At 31.2% G+C, this 22,597-nt stretch overlaps 2 protein-coding genes across 2 annotated transcripts; one reads left to right on the plus strand and one right to left on the minus strand.

Annotated features, from left to right (window-relative positions):
• Positions 1 to 2,012: 2,012 nt before the first annotated feature.
• Positions 2,013 to 3,958, plus strand: LOC142544145 (protein RGF1 INDUCIBLE TRANSCRIPTION FACTOR 1-like). The gene is made up of 5 exons (XM_075651217.1): positions 2,013 to 2,057; positions 2,441 to 2,617; positions 2,896 to 2,970; positions 3,152 to 3,292; positions 3,499 to 3,958. The coding sequence occupies exons 1-5, from the start codon at positions 2,013 to 2,015 to the stop codon at positions 3,847 to 3,849; spliced, it is 789 nt and encodes a 262-aa protein (XP_075507332.1). The 3' UTR covers positions 3,850 to 3,958.
• A 4,940-nt stretch (positions 3,959 to 8,898) lies between these two features.
• Positions 8,899 to 12,694, minus strand: LOC142546826 (vesicle-associated protein 1-2-like). Its single transcript, XM_075654773.1, has 8 exons — positions 12,507 to 12,694; positions 12,223 to 12,293; positions 11,988 to 12,069; positions 11,692 to 11,807; positions 11,445 to 11,612; positions 11,312 to 11,353; positions 10,221 to 10,298; positions 8,899 to 9,209 (listed from the first exon to the last, which is right to left on the minus strand). The coding sequence occupies exons 1-8, from the start codon at positions 12,556 to 12,558 to the stop codon at positions 9,099 to 9,101; spliced, it is 720 nt and encodes a 239-aa protein (XP_075510888.1). The 5' UTR covers positions 12,559 to 12,694; the 3' UTR covers positions 8,899 to 9,098.
• Between the last annotated feature and the right edge of the window lie 9,903 nt (positions 12,695 to 22,597).

Genomic DNA, 22,597 nt, shown 5'->3' on the forward strand with positions numbered 1-22,597 from the left:
TTTTATGTTAAATATAAGAAAAGGGTAGTACACAAATTCTGTTGCCTCTGTTTCCTTATTCGTGAATCGATTGTATTTTCTTGCCTATTCTGTACAAAGCTAAAATTTACACTCTTTTTATCACAACAAGACAAAAGCCCATTACTGGTCTGTGCGACTCGTTCGTTTTGCTCTGCTAGCCAAGGCTGTGTCCAGGAAAAACAAGTATATAACCATCGACATATTTAGGATTTGGGAGTCCAATAAAAAAAAAAACAAACAAAATATTAAAATAAGACAAAGACAAAATTCTATCGATGAAAGATTTTACTAAATAAATAAATAATTTAGGTATTTAAGGCACTTCAGTTTACTAAAAATAAGAATGGTTTTCATTTATTTTGAGGGATCATTTAGATATATATTAAATTTCAAAAAAATTAACACATAGTAAAAAAAAAATTCGAATTTTTTGAAAGGAACGTGGCCCCCGTTCGCCTTACACTTGATCCGGCCCTGAGTGGAACTTAAAAAATTACATTATACAAAATCCTAGCATAGAAAAATGAAATAAGTTCTGGTGTAAATTAATTTTCTAAAATTCGGTGCAAAATAAATGTTGTTTTAATTAATATTGGATTGTTACCTTCCAGAAATACATATAGAAAAAATTTTGTTTCTATTTATCTAGACTGATAATTTTTCTTTTCTGGAAACCAAACAAAAATGTATAAGAATTCTCGGGTGTCGGACCCAAAAAGATTTGGGATCAACATTGAACTTTATGTGTAGATTTTGACTTCATTTCCTTACCATTTTCAATGTACAATGTTAAACAAAGAGGAAATCAAAATAAAATAAATCAAGTTGCCCTTTTGTAGTTTTTTTTTTTTTTTTTTTTTTTTTTTCAAACCATTTAGAACAATAACTGTTTTGCAAGTTTAAATGTTAATTTTTTTGTTTTATAAGAATTGAGAAATTTCATTCTTCGAAAAGAGAGAGAGGGAGGAATGCCACCATCTATGGTTTAGAAATTCTAAGTTCTAAAAAAAATTATATATTGAAATGTATAGTTTGCATTTGAATGGAATGATTTGATTAATATAAAAAGATATTTAGTTTGAGATATAATTTAAAGAAAGAATTCGAAATAACATTTCTTTTTAGTGTATTTTTAGATATATTTTATATACAAAAAATGTATTTGAAATTCACTTCAAATTAATTATTTTAAAAAATCAAATAGATTTGAAATTCATGATTTTAAATACATGGATTCCAATTCAAATGCACTCATACATAATTCAACTACGCAAAAAATAAAATTTTAAAATAAAAACGTTGTGTGTTATTGTGTTTAGTAGATAAAAACTCGACACGTTTTAAAACATATGATAAATTTTATTGATGACGATGTTTTTACTCAGTCAAATCGCTTTATATATTCTGATGTAAAGTTTATTAAAATATTTTATTTTAATTAATTACTTATTATTCAATTTCTAATGTAAGATAACAAAAAATATAAATCATCACCAAGCTATTAGTGAATGTTTTAAGTGACTTTAATCATAAAAAACCATTCTTGAACATTTATGGGAAACAAATATGAATCTTTATATTTTTAATCATTCAAAACCAATTGTTTACCTCAAATAGATTTTTTTCTTGTATTAATAGCATTTACATTTTACACCCCGTGGATAATTATACATTTTTGTGTTTTTGTTATAGTTAGATTTCATACTCTTGATCATCCCTTTTTTTTTAAATGGACAATTAAACTGAACTAATATGGACCTCGGTCTATATCTATGCACCACTACTGATCATGGATCGTTAGGATGGGCTCATGTCCATGCACCGTTACTCATAGAATATATATCCCTAGAAAGTGGTTTCTTTCGTTTTCTCCCATACTTGAATCCAAGAGATTCAAACTTAATACCTAGATTCTTAAAATATTGGTACTCGAACTCGAGATCTTTTCTAAAAGTTCAGATTTTGGCACAAGATGAGTATAAGTAATCGACATGGATAATTATATTTCTTTATCCAAAATAATGCTGAAGAAAAATGTAAATAAAAAAGACAAAATACAGTACAAAAAAATTACTAGAAATACACAAAACAGCACTAGAAAGAACACACGCCACAACCTGCAGCCATCCCCCAAATAATCATAAAAACTTTAAATGAAGCCAATTCCTCCGCTCCTGTTCCTCCATCGGTAACACCAACACCCACTACCATTTCTTTGCAGGCGCCGTTCTATTTTGTTACTTCCCAATCTCTATATACTATTCCTCGGGGGTGGGGTCGGGGTGTTCTGCATTTATACCATTATATACTGCTGAGATTTCAAATCAAAACTTATTAAACATGGTGGGGTCTCTCTGTTCTCGATCTCCCTCTCTTTTGTTTATATATATAACTGGTTTGTGATTTTTGATTCTTGCAGCTGGATACTTCGGAAGTTCCTCGGTGGCTTTTGTTCCTTTTGAAGGAGAAATTCTTCAATGCCTGCATAATTCACGAGGAAGCGAAGAGGAACGAAAAGAACGTGTTTTGTTTGGATTGCTGTGATGGGATTTGCCCTCACTGTTTGATTCATCATCGCTCTCACAGACTGTTACAGGTCTGTCTGTTCTTTCACTGCAATTGTTGTGATCTTGTACGTTGAACCTTGTTTCTTAGACATATGAATTCATACGATGTGATATGATTCATATTTTTCCTATGATTTTGGTGAAGTTTTTGATCATGGAACCCTATATTTCGTTGTTGACGGTGATTGTCTGCTACAACTATCGTTGAAATATTCGTCTTCTTTTGAGTTTTTCGTAGTCTTTTGCAATATTTCTATTTTTGATTACCTTAAGAAGTTATAAATTGAATGTGTTTGAATCACTTCAGATCAGAAGGTATGTGTATCATGATGTTATAAGGCTAGCGGATGCAGATAAACTCATGGACTGTGGAAAAGTTCAGGTAATTGGGTCATCAAAAGGAGCTTCAAATTAATACCTATAACGCTGTGTAACGAAAATGGAATTTTTTTGTCCGATTTCCTTTTTTCCAAACTGAAATTCTTCATATTTTATTATGCAATTTCACGATAACGATCAATTTCTTGAAAAGCGATTGGTTTAACTCTCTCTTTTCACTGCAGTCTTACACAACCAACAGTGCAAAAGTGGTGTTCTTAAATCACAGGCCACAGACAAGACCATGCAGGGTTTCGGGCAGCCTCTGCATCACCTGTGACAGAAATCTGCAAGAATCATATCTCTTCTGCTCCGTCTCTTGCAAGGTTTTTCTTCCTTTTGTTTTAGTTGTTTTTCTGGAGAATTTATCGGTAAAAATGGCTCAGAATTTCTTGAAATTCAGATACCTGGTTAAGTTTTCAATTTTCAAAACTTTTATTGAAATCTCGATTCGTTTGCTTACTTTTCCTTCTTTTTGTTGGTTTCTTACATTTATATATCCTGGTGGTTGATTTTTTCGTTTTTGCTTCAGCTGAAACATATGCTCGAATCTGGTTGCAATCTCTCCATGTATCTCCGCAAATGCGAGTTTCTTGCGTTGCCTGAAATGGGTTTAGACGACGGTGGAATGATACCCGAATCAGTCCTCGAACCGGACGGCTCGGTGAAGACGGATTACGGTTCCAGTAGCGACTGCGATGCGGGGACTGTGGGCTGCCTGAATCTTTCCAGCAGCGCCACAACAGAAATCGTGAGGAAGAAACGGAGCAACCCCTCCGGAATCCGGTCCGGTCTCAGACCGGGTTGTGGTCCGGTTTCGGAGATGTCGGATGCCATTATAAACCGTAGGAAGGGTACCCCTCACAGGTCTCCACTCTATTAGTGGGGTGTATCGAAAACTTTTGATGTCTGGCCCTCTCTTGTCCTTTTGTGGGCCTGTCTGTGATCCAATCAATTCAAAAGAAGTGGATAGGGACAAATGGAGACGTACCCTTTTCCTACTGATCTAAACGGCTATACCATTGTATTGTTTCGTTCTTCTTCCACTAAAAAATTAGAAATCGCGCAGATGATTATTTTTGGTACATCGATAGGATTTTTTAAAAAAAACTTACAAGTTTAGAAATAAGAATGTTAAGGTAATAAAGAAAGATATATGAATGGATTTCCATTTTCCAAATAGACTCCTTGGGGTGCATGTCTACTCTAGGTATTCTTGTAATCCTATTATTGATTATTTTGAAGCTCATCGTTTTATTTAAACTATACCACAAACTTTGAGCTAATTGTTTTGATATTAGTTGGAAATAGAATCATCACTCTCATCCGGTTCACGCAACTTACTACTCGAATAGAAAAAATACACGTTTAGATTAATACATAATATAATCTAGACAAGTTTGTGATACACGACGTGATGCGAATTTGAAGTTGGGGTAGATAAATGATATTTTAGAGAGCAATATTCATTTTGTTACGCATACTATTATTAATTAACAAATTTATACATGAACTAAAGCAAATAGTTTACGAATAGATATAGTGTGAGATGGTATCACAAAACGTTATATGTTAGACGGGTCAACTCTATCGATATTCACAATAAAAAGTAATACTTTTAGCATAAAAAGTAATATTTTTCATGGATGACTCAAACAATATATATGTCTCATAAAATACGACTCGTGAGACCGTCTCACACAAATTTTTACCTTGATAAAAATATAATAAAATAAATATTTTCGTTGGAGTTGGGAAATACTCTTTTCATGACTGAAACAAACATAATCATCATTTTAGTTTTAAAAAAAATCTGATAGTGATATGTGGACTTTGAAAAAGTATTTAACACTAAAGTTATATATTATGAGAAGACAAATCTTCTATTAAAAAAAAAAAAAAAAAAAAAGTCTGTGGCGGCTTTAGTACCAGCATGAAAAATATCACTCGTTGTCACAATTTATATGTTCCGAAAGTTTTTCCAAGATATATCATGCCTAATTATTATATCATTTTGTATAAAGAGTATGGTACTTATTTAATTTATTATAATATAATTTTTAAATAAATATAAACTTATATTAAAATTGTATTCAATAAATATTTTTAAAAAAATAAAATTTATATTCAATTGAATTTAATAATAATAATTGGATTAAAAATAATTTTTAAAATTGAATCATGTATTAATTAAACTATAATCCATATTGACTTTATCTGTGATAACGAATGAAATAATAAAAAAGTTTAATTATTCTAAGGATTTGGTGTGTAGCTATATATTGTTTGCCACGTGTCGATTTTCTGTATCATAGTTGTTTGTGGACAGGCATTCCGCTGTGGAACGGGCAGCCGTTGCGGCAGAGTACGATACATACTTGGTATTGCCTAGAGAGGATCACCAAATCAATGGCGGGTGTACGTTGCGGCAGAGTACGTGACACCCATTGTAGGATTGAATTCGACGTTTCTTTCTATTTTTTTTTTTTTTTTATAAATCTCGACTTTATACTCAAATCCGTTAACAGTATTGATAATTACGTTATATTATATATTTGTAATCTTGAACAGTATCATATTTATATATTTTTTAAAAATATTTACCATATTATCTCGAATATTACTTATATACTCAAAAATAATAATAAACTCAATTTACTAATGGGTTCCAATTCCAAAACAAATTCAAAATTTCAGTACCCAACGCTTTATGCACATTCGTTGTGAATTAAAATTACATTCTACACACCATATCTATACTTCAACCAAAATTTTTAACATGCAATATTTATTCTATATTATAAGGTAATTCTATTATCGAGGGCCGACATTAGATTAATTAGTTTTTATATATAAAATCAGTAACTTAAAAATATAGACAACTCGCAACTAGCTATTATCTACTTGTATTATTACAATGCACGTATATTAAAAAGAAATGAAAATAGATTCAAAATATGTATTTTTTAAATATTTTCAAAACGATTGGTAATCTCTTCTTCTAATTTAAAAAAAAAACATAAAATGGTATAGATTATTTCATAAAAACGGAAAATATTTCATCATTAAGACCTTGTTTGATCATATATAACTAGAACCCTATATATGCCGCATCTCGTGAATATATATTGAACTTTTTTTTTTGGTTAAGTAGTTAATTTGTATCTAAATATTATAATAAAATTTGAAATTTTAGAGATGATTGTTTTAAAAGTTTATAAGAATTAATTTTAAAAATAAAAAATTTAATTTTTAAAAAATTAATAGTTGTAAAATCTTAGTGAAATTTGTGGTAGTAGAGTTTTGTTTTGTTTTTTAAAAAAAAATTATAATATTAATTATTATATGTAGAATTTGAATAGGGTTGACTTTGAAAATCTAAAAGAAATTAGATCATGATAATCCTACGACTAGCCCAAAAACTACCCTTCTTCTCCACTGGCTTCTTTTTTGTTGGAGCTCTGAATTGGAATCCTCCAAAGATGATCCGAGTGTCTCTGCTAACTTCCTACAACATACCCACAGTGATCCTTGACATCTTTTTACCGGAAATCATACTGCTAACGCGCTACGTGAAGCTAAATGAAACTTTATTATCAGGCGATCGATGGTCGAAGCATGTAAGCCATGGTTCGCTGTCGCGGTCGCAGAAATCGGAACGGATGCTACCGTTTCAGTTACAATGAAATTTCGCGGAACGAGTATTTAAAAAAAATATTATAAATATATAAAAATTTAAAATTTTTGGAAAATATTTAGAAATAAAAAAATTAAAATAAATATCATTTAAATAGAATATTTGATGTAAATAAGAAATTTAAATATTTTTAAAATTTTATTAACAATTTATTGAACACAATTTATATCGTCATTATATTTAAAATATTTCCAATCATATCAAAAATTAAATATACTATTAAAAGTTATTTGTATTTAATTAATTAAAACATTAAAATATTTTCGATTGGATATATATGTGCGGACACAAATTTGAATCAATTTAGAGTGATGGACTAATAATAACCATCAAATCTTATATAAAGTGATGTTACAAATTATTTAACATCAATTAAAATAGAAAAATTTTATAATTAACTTAGTTTTTTCACACTTTGTAGTGAAAATTTCTCAATAGAAATAGTTGACTTGCGGTCTCTTCTTATTGCGTGTGCTCCAACCATCACACATTATTGTACATCCATATTTTGGCCATTTGGATTTTAATGTATTCAAATATATAGTGATATCTTCGACCTCCTCTTCCAGGAAAACACCACCTATTTGACGTCCCGAAGGACCTTGTACTCCAGGTCCAACATTTGCGATGGTATTAATCATTGCTTGGTAGTATGGACCACTATCTGCTGCATGAAATGGAATTGCATTGTACATAAATCATTTTGAAATATTTTTTTAATATCTATTTTGAGTATCTTATTTACCAAATCAAATCTTTTAAAATTGAAATAAGGTATTTCGCAAGTAAAACTAAGTACTCAAAAAAGTTCAATACTTAGTTACAAATATGTTTTTTTAACAATAAAAATAATAATTAAATGAAATGAACTTGTCATCCAAATGCATCTTGGATGGAAATGCGAGCACTTGGTGAACTTACGTTGCATATTGGAATATCCAGTATTTTAATACCCATTCTGAGTATCTCATTTACCAAATCAAGTATTTTAAAACTGAAATTAGGTATTTCGCAAGTAAAACTAAGTACTTGAAAAAGTTCAATACTTAGCTGTGAATTTATTTTTCAAAAAAATAAAAAAAATAATTAAATAAAATGAACATGTCATCCAAATGGATCTTGGATGGAAATGCGAGCACTTGGTGAACTTGCGTTGCATATTCGAATATCAAGTATTTTAATACCCATTTTGAGTATCTAATTTACTAAATCAAGTATTTTAAAATTGAAATTAAATATTTCGCAAGTAAAACTAAGTACTTCAAAAAGTTCAATGTTTAGTTGCGAATTTGTTTTTTTAAAATAAAAAAATATTTAAATTAAATGTAAATGTCATCCAAATACATCGAAAAGGAAGAGTGGAAAGAGAAGATGACCAATAATAATAGGGATTTATACAATTTTTTACTAATTAAAAATGGTAAAAAGGTAAAAATGCATGAAACATGGAGTAAAAAGTAAGTTGGACTTTTGTTAGATATTAAAACACAAGAAAAAAAAAAACTGATGGATACTGAATTTTAAATAAATCACATACAAATGTATTTTTCTCGAAATTAGCCTAAAAACAATGATGAGCTTCATTAAAATTCAAAATGTTGCCGTTTTGCAGAAATATTTTCTTAGTGGTAATTTTAGTATCAAATTTAATATATTATATTTTGATATATATTTGAATTTTAATATACTAAATTTATTTTTTGGTATAATTGTTAGAGAGAGAGAGAGATATATCATATTTTAAGAACAAAAAAAATTATACTCATATATACAAATCTTTTAATAATCATTAACATATATGAAAAAATAATTTTTTATATTTCTTCCTTCTATTTATATTTCTCCTAGTACTTTGTATCCATTTGTGCACGTGATCATAAGACTTTGACATTTTCATCATTAGTAGAGCTAATTGGACAAATGACGTAATTAGTTATTTGCTGCAGAGACTATTTATTTAATGACATTTTAGGGTCTAAAATTTGATCGATTATAAAACGTAAAAATCATATATAAATATTAACATATATTATTGTATGATTTTTCTTTTTTGAAGCCTGAATCCTAGGCGTGGAAAAAATATAAGCAATTTTAAATCGACAAAAATGTCCCAGACAAGTAAATAAAAAGAAGAAACAAAGGCAAATGGAAGCTATGCCAAGATGTTGAATAATCGCACTCTCTTAAATTACAGGGGAAAAAAAAACCATGTTGGAGAAGCAATTAGTCACATACGAATGCATTCCTAGCGATTACCCAAAAAATATAAATAAAACCCAATTTAGGTATAATTTTTACAGTCACACTAGACTACAACAGCAAAACAGAATACAAAGGCTCCTTGGTAACAATTTTGTCTTCAATGTTCTGAACTTGTGAACAAGCAAACAAGTGAAAATAATCTAAACGAGACATACAGGGCGGAGTGCCATTACTCAAGTTTTCTTCAGAAGATACCCCAAGAGGATGCCAATCAAACCAACTATGGCAACATACATCAAAGGAATACCACCATGGGATCGTTTACCTTGACGTCTCAACAGCTCCTGTGTAAAAACCAATACGATACGAATTCATAATGAATGAGTTGAAGTATGGGTAAATTTCATTGTTCCAAGCATGTGGTTTAAACGGGGACACGTCATAATAAGATTTTGCGGTATATGGGAATTCGCCTCAAGCCCATTTGGTGGTTGTTGCCTCTAGAACTTCTAGTTTAATTAAATCAACCATTAAAAACTGCCTGCCAACATACTATAAATAATGCATCAAATCACATCAATAAATTTATTTACTAAGAAATCTGAGTTGTGAAACCAAAAGTTCAATAAGCCTTGAATCACATCTAGTGCTGTGCCAAAGTACATCATCATTACTGGCTGTACTTTGAGTTATTATACAGATGAAAATGTGAAAACAAGAATTCATATGTGTTCAATGTTCAATCATCATAACTCCATAGGGACAGTGATTTTCATATTCTTATCCCACCACTTCGATTGAAGGAGACATATAATAGAATAGAAGGCCACACGCTAGAGTTTTGCATTGAGCTGTATCTTGTCCAGCATTTCACTATTTAAGCTTTGGTTGGAGGGGACTATAGTGCGTCACTTTATTTAATGAGAACAGTCATTGGAGAGTATTGATGGATACGCACTTGGCAAAAAGCTCAATAAAAGATATGTTCTTGATTGATGTTCAGCTTTTGACAGCAAGTGCTCGATGTCACAGGAGATCCAAACAGATTAGTACTTTTCCAGGGATGAGGGGGATATGAAACCTAGTTTACCTTGTAAAAGAATGTTGTCATACCCGAATGAATAAAAACATGTAGGACCCTTGAAAGGACATTAAATTATATTGTGCTTTATGAGTGGTAGTTTTTAGTTGCACAAGATGTTGTCCACACAAGGAAAAATAAATACAAGCTGATTTTCCTTTCATCACTTGGTTTTAGATGAGACCATGAGATTAATTTAAAGTAAATGGCTACTCTAAGCAGAAGCGACTAAGTGAGGTGCCCAGGAATCACAAAGAGGATAGTAAGGGCGTACCAATTCCTGCTGAAGCTTGTTATTTTGCAGAATAGCTGAACTTTTCTCCTCTGTCAGTTTATTTATCAGGTACTTTACCTGCAGCCGAAGCAAAAACTAATCACCAACAACAGACATTATTTTTTTACAATATCACAATGATCTGTCAATTGTCACATGAGCTGGCTGCTCCAGAACAAGGAAAGTGAAATGAATGAAAATATAACAGTCTCCACACTGCTTCAAGGCTCATAAAGATTGATTCAAACCAGCAAATGAGCATAAAGACATTATTCTCCCATCTCAAGTTTCTATGTTCGACCTCTTATATAACCTCGGTGAATTTTTCTTTACATATCTGTTTACTTAATGATGATATTAAAGTGGGCACTGGATATAGTTTAAGAATGGCCAACCTATAATCATGTTAAACCATAGATTGGTCCTTCTTCTATAAAAAATGGCCCCATTTGTCAATCCATCAACAGTTTAGTATCTTGCAACAAATCTAACCACCTTTGAACAATCAATCATTAAAAGGGCCATTTTTTTATGCTGAGAGAATGATTCCATGGTTTGGTCCTGTCAAATAACCAATAAGTTTTAGGCCATGTCCGCGTCCTTGCACGGCAAACTTATCCATATCTTTTTCATCCAAGAAATCAAGTGCATACCGTCTTTACTCAGAACAGATAGCATATCAATACCAATCATTCACAACTAAGAACGAGCTCAGATATAAAAGCATTTTGCTTAAAAATTTTAAAAAAAGAAGCCGTTGCACAAACTACAAAAGCCCTATTTTCCAGCTTTTTAATGAATTTTTTTAAGAGTAAAAGTTCAACCAAACTTTTCTAAAATAAAAAATTGATTTTCATGGAAAAAATTCTCGATCCTATCGGACTTTAAACCCAGCATAAGAAGCCAAACCTCAAAAAATGTGTTAAAATGTCAAATTCTGGACAACTAAATACCGCAGTTTAAAAAATGGGCGGGCCAAATTCATTGGAAACACTTGAACAAATGTAATAATCTTGTCTACATGCAAAACCACTCCAACTATTCGAAAAGTATATGGAAAAGTGAAAAACAGAAAGTTATTGGGTATAAACCTCAGACGCGCCGTCCTGAGACTGATCAAATGCTTTTGACCCCTGCAAGATATTAATAAATGTCTGTCAATACCTTAACAAATTTCTTGTGATCGAAAGTGCATATTATGCTGCATAGGAATCAAGGACTCACAGCATTGAATTCCGGAGTCTGGTTTACAGTCACATTATCTGATACTGATGCCCTAGGTGAGGAGCCTTCCTCTGATCCCTCTCGAACTGGTGAAGGTGGCTGTGGTGGTGGAACATAGGAAACCCTCAACTTGCATTCATCAACCTGATTCCCTGATTCTTTGTTGAACTATCATGCACACAAATAAAAACATTATCAAATGTCCACAACTTTAAGCATGTGGAAAGCAAAATTGACAAAAAGTTACCATTTCAGGAGTAATATCCTTTGCTGTGACTCCAGGGTTCACCACTACACTTTGAAGGAGAAATTTGTCCCTGCACTGGAGATCCGGGGGAGCCTCCTTCTGGACTTGCATAGTAACTGATGGCAAAACAATAATCGATGCAATACTCTAATAATCATTAATTTCTCACGCTCTCACTGAATTAAAATAATGCCTCTTATTTTCAAATTCCCGGAATCCAATTTAGTAAAAACTTCAAATTAAAGGATTCCACGTGCACAAAGTTGAATTTAAATATACAAGTGAGCGAGGGAGACCTATCACATCACAAGAAGAATGTGGCACCACCGTTCCAGTATTCGGCCTTACGCAGTACTTCTTTGGATTTGTGGTCTTAACCTGAATATCCAGATAAATAACAGAACAAAACATGAAAGATAAAAAAATCATAGATTTCCTCCACCGGAGACAAAATATCTCCACTACATTTCCATTTCCTATAACAGCGGATTACGAACACATTATACCCAATTGAATAAACAAATATTATACCTTGAAGGCAACATGATTATCGGATTTGTTCGATAACTGCAAGGAACATGAGATCTGCTTCTTCAATTCGACTGTCACGAACCACAAAAGTTAAAAATACAAATATTAACCAACGACATCAAGATTAGGCATAACGGGGAAAAATCTAACGCACAGATCTAAAACAACATAATCAAATATTCAAATCAACCTACTTTCCACTGACCCCAAAAGAAAACATTCCCCTAGAACTTACAAGACAAACAAAAAACAGAAACACACTGGGCGATAAATACGTTAATTACAAGGGAATTGAAGTTCGAGTGGTTCGATTTGGAGGAGCTCGCCGTTACTCATTTCTCGGTGGAGAAGTGATCTATCAGCCCAATTATTGATCTGATTCACAGAGGCGGAAAGGCGGTTGCCGCGGCGGAGATTGGATTAAGGAAGGTATCGCCACCGGAGACGACAGAATGAAGAAGAGATTTATGTATAGATTCATTTATCTCCAACGTACACATAATTAAATTGGCAAAATTTATAGATTTTATTTATTTGTAATTTATTTCAAATAATTATGTAATTAATAATTTACTATTTTAGTGGGGTGTATTATTCTTTTTATTATTTTTAATAAATTTTTCAAATGATAGACTTTTATCAATTTGATAATCTCATAGATTTATAATTAGATCTATGTGAATTCATATAGATTTTTTTGCAAGATTTTTATTGACTTTTGTAAAATAATTTAATAGAATTTTATAAATTTTGTACTTAATTATAAAATATTATAAACTAATAATTAATTGACTTATATAACGTGTTTTTTTTAAAATAATATATTTTTCAAAAGTATATATTAAAATATTGCATATTTTAAAACATTGTGAAAATATTACAATCCGGAGTTTCAAATTCCGGATTCTAATTTTTTTTTTAAAAGTTAAGGGCAATGTCACGTACTCTAAGAATCCGCGACACATTGTCCGAATTATAATATTTTCACAATGTTTTAAAATCTGCAATATTTTAATATATATTTTTAAAAAATATATTATTTTTTTAAAAAAACCCCTGGTATAACATGTTAAGTTTGAAATATTTTTTCAATATTTATATTAATAAATAAATTTTCTTATTTTAAAAGCTAAATCATTTAATCATAATATGTGTATATATGTGGGTTTGTATGTATGTTTGTAAATTTTTAAAAATACATCGATTAATTAATCAGTAACCTTATTTTTGAATTGATAATATACATGTGAAAAGAATATTATTTATCATTGTGTGGATATAATTTTGTATAAAAATAGCATAACTTATATATTAATTGAAAATGTTAAAAAGAATTTAAAAAATCATGGTTGTTGCGAGACTATTCAATTATTAAGAATTAAACAACATTTTTTAGATCATCTTTTACTATTATTAAATATTACATTAATTTATATAAATCATAAATAAAAATCACAAAATCAAATTTAGAATTCAAAATTTCTTGTGATATTGAAATAAAAAAATTATTCAATGAAAAAAATCCAAAAAATGAAAAGTTTGAAAAAGAAGATAAAAATATATATAGAGGTACATTTCGAAAATTTGATAGAGTTATATAGATAGTCGAGAGGAGAGAAGATAAAAAGAGAGGTGATGTGAAGCGATGAAGAGAGAAATAAATAGCTTGTGTATAAGTTATAAGTTTTAAAAATCCATCCAAATCATTGGGTTGAACAAAATATAATTTTTGACAATTTATGATTTTAACTTAGGCTTTAATGTTTGTATGTTAATGAATTTCATGAATTTATTAAAAGTTTATTGAAAATTTGAATACCTCTATACTTTTATAGAGTTTTTAAAAGTCAATATTGAATATCACTCGACTTTTTAAAATCAAAGTCTATTTTGAATAGCACCAGATTTCTATAGAGTATGCAAAAGTATTGATTGAATACTTCTAAACTTTTAAAATTTACAAATGACATTAAAAATCAATAAATCTCCTACATTGAATACACCCTCTTTAGTCCATAATAATTTAGAAAAAAATTCAATTGTCGTAAAAAAATTATACTAAATAAAATCCATATAATCTAGAATAATTGAATTTTTTTTTTATTAATGGCTTTTGACCATAGTCATTATTCCACAAATTAATGATATTGTTGTGAATAGTAGAGAATATAGAAAAGAGAGAATGATTTTTTTGTGTGTTTTATTCATCATTGGAGACCTCTATTTATAGAGTAAATTTACAGAACTTGAATAGGTAACAATATCAATAATCATCTAAGGGGAAGTATTATAGAAAAGATAGTATTATAGAAAAGATATTATAGATGATTATTGATATTGTTACTTATTCAAGTTCTGTAAATCTACTCTATAAATAGAGGTCTCCAATGATGAATAAAGCACACAAAAAAATCATTATCTCTTCTCTATATTCTCTATTATTCACAAAACGTTATCAGCACGAGTGCTCTTCAAGGTAAAATTTATAAATAATTTATTCTTATTCTTGTATGAATGCTCTTGAAGAAGCACAATATTTAGATTTAATAGTGATGCTCCCGAAGCAGCACAAATTATAGATTTATATTGATGCTCCTGAAGAAGCACAACTTTTAATTTTATGTTGATGCTCCTGAAATAGCACAACACAACTTTATGTTGAAGATATTGATAGATCTATGAATAAAATATAGATGAAAAAGATTTATCAATATTCCCGAAGAATCTTGATCTAAAATCATAAAGATCTATCAATATCTATGAATAATATTGATATAAAATATAATGTTATCATATTCCTGAAGAATTTAGATAACTATCATATGTTTCGACAATATTCTTGAAGAATATTGATTATAAATGTATTGTTGTTTTGATTTAAGTTTTTTTCATATCTTGGATTGCTTATTTAAGATTTATATCATTTGGATTTTGATGATTTAAATAGTCGCTAAAATATTGTGTGAATACTAGTATTTACTAGTTTTATGATAATTTTTGAGTCAATCACAACACTATTTTTGATATCAATTGGACCAAAAAAATGATAATAATAATTATTCACAACCGTAGCAGTGGTGTGAGAAATTCTAGGTGTGGGAGTAATTTTTTTTAAGACATAAATTTTATTATAATTTCTTTAAGTCCAAAGTGTTGGATTTTTTCCTTTTCAAGAAATATATGGCTTGTTTACGAAGTTGGGCAGGATTCTGTGATATTTGTTTTACGTATTTAGAATAATTGTGCATAAAAGAGTTTTATTTTTTTTCTTTAGTTTATAATGCTACAATTTGTAATTAGTGCAATTTGTAATAGATACATAAATTATTAATTGAGCACATCTCAATGTACACCTGCATCGATGTTAGTTTAACAAATAGAATAACATAATTTCAAAATTACATAGTAAAAGTAGTAACATGCATAATTTGTTATAATATTTATTTTCAATAATAGTAATGCAATTTTACTCTATTTATGTCATGATTCTAATTATATAATTTTTTTTTAAGTTGCAATGGCGAACATTACCAAACTTGAATTTGAAGCACTTGATTTGACTGGAAAAAAATTATTATTCATGGATTTTGGATGCCGAGGTCCACCTTATCTCTATGAATTTAGGATATACAATAAAAAAAGGAAATGAAATGTCCCAGCAGGACCGTGCAAAGGCACTTATTTTTCATCGTCATCGCCTCAATGATGGGTTGAAAATCGAATATCTCACTGTGAAAGAGCCACGAGAGCTTTGGAAAAATCTAAAAGAAAGATTTGACCATCAACGAACTGTAATTCTCCCAAGAGCCCGATATGAATGGATGCACCTACGGTTACAAGATTTTATGTCCGTAAGTGACTATAACTCTGCATTATTCAAGACTAGTTCCACACTGATACTTTGTGGAGAGAAAGTCACTGATCAAGACATGTTAGAAAAAACATTATCCACTTTTCATGCATCAAACGTGCTCCTGCAGCAGCAATATCGTGAACTTGGATTTCAAAGGTACTATGAACTCATCTCATGCTTACTAGTTGCTGAACAAAACAATGAGCTGCTCATGAAAAATCACCAAATGCGCCCAACTGGATCCACACCATTTCCTGAAACAAATGGAACTACATTTCCTGAAGAATATGAAATTGCATTTCCTGAAGCGAATGCTAATTTCACTCAAAATCATAACAATGGACGTGGACGTGGACGTGGACGTGGACGTGGACGTGGGCGTGGGCGTGGGCGTGGGCGTGGACGTGGGCGTGGGCGTGGCCAAAGAAGATACTATCAGCAACAAAATGGAAAGAAACATAAAACAAGCCACCAGCAGTGGAATTCCAATAACGAAGAAGCAAAGGAGAAGAGTTCCAAAGTATATGAAGAAAAATGTTATAGATGTGGAATGGAAGGGCATTGGTCTCGTACCTGTCGTACGACAAAACATCTTGTGGATCTATACCAAAAATCAATCAAGGAAAATGAAAAAATGGAGATAAATTTTGTGGACAATGATGATCCAATTGATATAACTCACTTGGACGTCTCTGATTTCTTTGCTAATCCAGATGGAAATATAGATAATTTGATTGGTGGTGGTGTGTTAGAAAATAATAAATAATTACTTTCATTGTTCTTGTTCCTACTTTGAATTTCTATTGTTTATTAGGTTATCGTGGTTTCGTTTTTATTTTGATGTTCAGTTCATGTTTAGGATTTGTCATGAAAGTTTATTTTGTTATTCAATAAATGTTTTCATTATTCAATAAAATATTTCCTTTGAAAGCTTTACACATTATTTATTGAATTTAGCTTATTGAATTATATTTTTATTTTAGATTAACGATGAAATGTCAGGATGAATGCTTAGTGGATAGTGGTACAACACATACCATTCTTCAAAATAAAAGGTATTTTTTGGAGTTAACATTAGCTGAAAATAATGTTACAACAATATCGGGTGCATCAAAAATTATTGAAGGTTATGGAAAGGCAAAAATCATTTTACCAAATAATACAAGCCTATATATTGAAAAGTATCTATATGCGAGCAAATCCAGTAGAAATTTGCTTAGCTTTAAAGACATCCGCCGAAATGGATACCATATTGAAACATTAAATGAAAATAATTTCGAATACCTTTGCATAACATCTATTATATCTGGCCAGAAGCAGATAAAAGAAAAATTATGTGCACTTTCTTCTGGAATGTATTTTACAACAATAAAAACAGTCGAAGCAAACATTGTCACAAACCAGAAGTTTGTTGACCAACAGAGCTTCAAATTATGGCATGATCGACTTGGTCACCCTGGGGCAACAATGATGCGCAGAATAATAATTAACTCACATGGACACTCTCTAAAGAACCAGAAGATTCTTTTACACAATGATTATCCATGTGTAGCTTGCTCACAAGGCAAACTAATTATAAGACATTTCCCTACAAAGATTGATGTTGAAATACCAACCTTCTTGGAGAGAATTCATGGGGATATTTGTGGACCTATACACCCACCATGTGGACCATTTCGATAATTCATGGTATTGATTGATGCGTCTACTAGATGGTCACATGTTAGTTTGCTTTCAACTCGAAATATAGCTTTTGCTAGATTACTTGCGCAAATTATTAAATTACGAGCTCAATTCCCAGATCACTCAATCAAGACAATTCGTCTTGATAATGCTGCTGAATTTAAATCGCAGACATTTAATGACTATTGTATGTCAATAGGGATTTCAGTTGAGCATTCGGTTGCCCATGTCCATACACAAAATGGCTTAGCAGAGTCATTTATTAAGCGTTTGCAATTAATTGCTAGACCATTATTGATGAGAACCAAACTTCCATCATCTGTGTGGGGACATGCCATATTACATGCTGCATCATTGATTCGTATAAGGCCAACTAATTATCATCAATACTCACCCTTACAACTTGCTTATGATCGAGAGCCTGATGTTTCTCACCTTCGAGTATTTGGTTGTGCAGTACAAGTCCCTCTCCCACCTACACAGCGAACCAAAATGGGCCCACAACGTAGACTTGGGATTTATGTGGGATATGATTCACCATCTATTATTAGATTTTTGGAACCTTTAACAGGAGATTTGTTTACTGCGAGATTTGCAGATTGCCACTTCGATGAATTGGAATTTCCAAATCTAGGAGAAATAAAGTTGTGTCCCGAAGAACAACAAAAGATTTGTTGGAATGAGAAAACACTATCTCATTATGATCCTCGAAATAATCAATGTGAGCAAGAAGTTGAAAGAATCATTCACTTGCAAAGAATTGCAAATCAATTGCTCGATGCTTTTGTTAATACAAAGAATGTGACAAAGTCACATATACATGCAGAGAATACCCCTGTAAAAATTGATGTCCCCGTAGGACCAGCTATTATTCAACCTGCAAATGAATCTAAAATACGCCAGAAGCATGGTCGACCAATTGGTTCAAAGGATATTGTACCTCGAAAAAGAAAGGTACAAGAGAAAGAAAATTCAAAAGCTCCCGAAGAAGAAATCTTGGATGATATAGTAAGAGAGATCAATGAACCAAACTTGGATAATATTATTCCTGAAGAATCAAATTCTCATGAAAATAATGAGATTTCAATAAATTATATATCATCTCGAAAATTGTGGGATCGAAATAACACAATTGTTGACAATGTCTTTGCCCTAAATGTCGCCCTTGACATCATACATAATGAAGACCCAGAACCACAATCCATTAAGGATTGTCAACAAAGAGATGATTGGCCAAAGTGGAAGAAGGCCATACAAACTGAATTAGACTCACTAGAAAAACATAAAGTGTTTGGATCTGTAGTACGAACACCTGAAAATGTAATCCCAGTAGGATACAGATGGGTTTTTGTACGAAAGAGAAATGAAAATGGTGAAATTGTAAGATACAAGGCCCGACTCGTAGCCCAAGGTTTCTCGCAGAGACCTGGAATTGACTATGAGGAAACATATTCACCTGTGATGGATGCCACTACTTTACGATTCCTAATCAGTTTAGCAGTATCAGAAACTCTTGATATGCGACTTATGGATGTTGTAACTGCTTATCTTTATGGTTCACTTGATAGTGATATATATATAAAAGTGCCTGAAGGATTCAAACTATCGAAAGAAAATGGTGAAGCGCCCAAGGCTATGTTATCAATAAAACTGCATAAATTCTTATATGGATTAAAGCAATCTGGTCGCATGTGGTACAATCGTCTTAATGAATATTTGTTAAAAGAAGAATACACAAATAATGTTATTTGTCCATGCGTTTTTATAAAAAGAACAGATGAGGGTTTTGCAATTGTGGCAGTATATGTTGATGATCTAAATCTTATTGGCACTCCAGAAGAGCTTACTAAAACTGCCAATTACTTGAAAAATGAGTTTGAGATGAAAGATTTAAGAAAGACAAAATTTTGCCTCGGATTGCAGATTGAACATTTGCAAGAGGGAATATTTGTTCATCAATCATCATATACAGAAAAAATATTAAAGCGCTTTTACATGGACAAGGCACACCCATTAGCATCACCAATGTTTGTTCGATCACTTGATACTAACAAAGATCCTTTTCGACCACCTGAAAATGGAGAAAAATCGTTGGTCCAGAAGTACCATATCTAAGTGCCATTGGTGCACTGTCATATCTCGCAAATTGTACTCGCCCAGATATATCATTTTCTGTTAATCTTTTAGCGAGATATAACTCATGTCCAACCCGAAGACATTGGAATGGTGTAAAACACATATTTCGTTACCTTCGGGGTACAATTGATATGAGGTTATTTTATTCGACAAAATCAAATTCTCCTTTAGTCAGATATGCAGATGCAGGATATCTTTCTGATTCACATAAAGCTAAATCCCAGACAGGTTATGTGTTTACACGAGGAGACACTGCTATATCATGGAAGTCGGTGAAACAATCCTTAACAACGACGTCTTCAAATCACTCTGAGATCATTGCAATGCATGAAGCAAGTCGGGAGTGTGTGTGGTTGAGATCTATGACACAACATATTCAAGAATCATGTGGACTCCCAACAGCCAAAGATGACCCAACAGTAATATTCGAAGATAATACTGCTTGCATTGCGCAGTTAAAAGGAGGCTACATCAAAGGTGATAGAACAAAGCATATTTCACCAAAGTTTTTCTATACACATGAGCTTCAAGAAAATGGTGATATTGACGTCCATCAAATTCGCTCAAGCGACAATGTAGCTGACTTATTTACAAAGGCATTACCAACTTCAACATTCAAGAAATTGGTGCACAAGATAGGGATGCATCAGTTGAAGGATCTCAGATGATTGAGATCAGGGGGAGTATCTATTGTTGTACTCTTTTTCCTTCGTTCAGATTTTTCCATTGGGTTTTTAATGACAAGGTTTTAACGAGGCAGCATTTGAACTCCCACATCTCTTAGAAGTGATTTAATGAGTCGATAATCATCTAAGGGGGAGTATTATAGAAAAGATATTATAGATGATCATTGATATTGTTACCTATTCAAGTTCTGTAAATCTACTCTATAAATAGAGGTCTCCAATGATGAATAAAGCACACAAAAAAATCATTATCTCTTCTCTATATTCTTTACTATCTTTTCTATAATATATATCACATTTTCCACCCAATTATAAATTTCATACTTTTTATGTTAAACCATTAACTTGAGTATCTTCAATTTTCATTATGTCATAAACATTGAGATTTATTCTAAAAATATTTTTAAAATAACGACTTTGTGTTACAAAATGTTTTAGATTTTTTTATATGTATAATATAATATAAATCATTAAATAATGAAAAGGTGTGGATAATTTTAAAAAAAATGGAACAAATTGATAATATATCTTATTAACTGCAAATAATTATTTTGAATAAGACCAACCAACTTTATTTTTCATTTATTATGATTTTGATGCACAACTTTTAATGACTTTAATGATTTATTATATGTGATCGATAAATTGAGAGATATGGTTAATAAAAATATTTTTCAACTAAATTATTGTGAAATTTGAGCCAAATAAAATATGAAAAAATATATATAATTTTATCCTTCGCTCCGATTTCTAAATTAAGTATATAAATTTATATGTATACTGTTGAAATCTTCTTCAAATTAAAAAAAATCTTTAAATTAATTATGGGACATATGTTTATTTAAAAAAAATAAAAAAAAAATTGTGGGACGTTATGATAGTATGAGCTCATGACCAGCTAATTTCACATTGACAAATTATTTGAAATTTAATACTTTTAAAAAACATTTACGAACGTAAAATTGAAAAAAAATAAGTCAACTCCACAGTAATGGAAAAAGTTTTTTTTCAATGATAAAGTAATATATTCTCATAACGCTTAATTATATTTAAAAACTAACAGCTCATGTGCTACTTTTGAATTTTCTAACGAGTTTTATTTTTTTTATTTTCTTAATGTGTGAATTTATATTCGCATGAAAAAATTAATTTTAGGAAATTTTTAAATTATATAAGGAACTATACACTTGTAATTCAAATGTATTTAGATGAAATAACTGAATTGTTACTTACAATATAATAAAGATAAATAACTGATCGGTCAGTATTCACTATAAAAAAAATATATATTAATAGACAAAAATACGCAAAATGAAGATTTTGCCATTTTAAAATCATCATGGGAATTTGTATGGGTGAAAGTACTATTAAAGACCGAATTATCTTGGAATCCGGCAAATTCGGCGGAAGAAGAGATAAATGGTTGTAAGTGGAGCTGCTTCTTCTGATCTCCTGCATGGTCAGAAGGGCCACAACTGTGTGTCGGAGTATATCAATTTGAATTACGTTGGTTTCAGACATAATTATGTTTGGTAATTGTTATTATTGTGTCGTGCAAAAAATAAATTACTATTGGACGAATGAAGACGATTAGAGGTGTTTTTGAACGTGAAATGATTGGTGGACAAGAACCGCAGCGTCAAGAATCAAGCGCTACATCGCTATGGCTTCAAGGACAAGACCAAGTGCTGTATAGCACCGCATCGCCAGAGTGTGCGAAGATAAAGCGCCGTGGCGCTCTTTATCCTAGGCGCTGAGGAACTAGAGCCGCGACGCTACCAGGCCGAACAACAAGCGCCTAGGTAGCGCCGCGGCGCTAAAGGCGGCTAGAGCTGGTAATTGGGTTTTGACCTACAGGCTCGTACGTGGAGATAAAAAGAAAACGAGGGTTCATAATAGAAGGAGCCGTTTTGGTGAGAAAACAGACGAGAGAATAAGATACACGCACGAGACGAAGATCTGGAGCGCGAAGATCGATCACGAAGACGAAGAACGACGATTCTAGGGACATAGACGC

Source organism: Primulina tabacum, chromosome 5 (assembly GCF_025594145.1).
Source record: "Primulina tabacum isolate GXHZ01 chromosome 5, ASM2559414v2, whole genome shotgun sequence".
NCBI classification, from domain to species: domain Eukaryota; kingdom Viridiplantae; phylum Streptophyta; class Magnoliopsida; order Lamiales; family Gesneriaceae; genus Primulina; species Primulina tabacum.

Excerpts from the sequence above, each read along its gene's own strand:
- LOC142544145 (XM_075651217.1), top strand. The coding sequence starts at position 2,013 with ATGGATAATTATATTTCTTTATCCAAAATAATGCTGAAGAAAAAT. Across the intron at positions 2,058-2,440 it reads AAATAATGCTGAAGAAAAAT|CTGGATACTTCGGAAGTTCC; the intron begins GTAAATAAAAAA and ends TGATTCTTGCAG. Across the intron at positions 3,293-3,498 it reads TCTGCTCCGTCTCTTGCAAG|CTGAAACATATGCTCGAATC; the intron begins GTTTTTCTTCCT and ends TTTTTGCTTCAG.
- LOC142546826 (XM_075654773.1), bottom strand. The coding sequence starts at position 12,558 with ATGAGTAACGGCGAGCTCCTCCAAATCGAACCACTCGAACTTCAATTC. Across the intron at positions 11,808-11,987 it reads TTCTTCTTGTGATGTGATAG|TTACTATGCAAGTCCAGAAG; the intron begins GTCTCCCTCGCT and ends TTTTGCCATCAG. Across the intron at positions 10,299-11,311 it reads CTCAGGACGGCGCGTCTGAG|GTAAAGTACCTGATAAATAA; the intron begins GTTTATACCCAA and ends CTTCGGCTGCAG.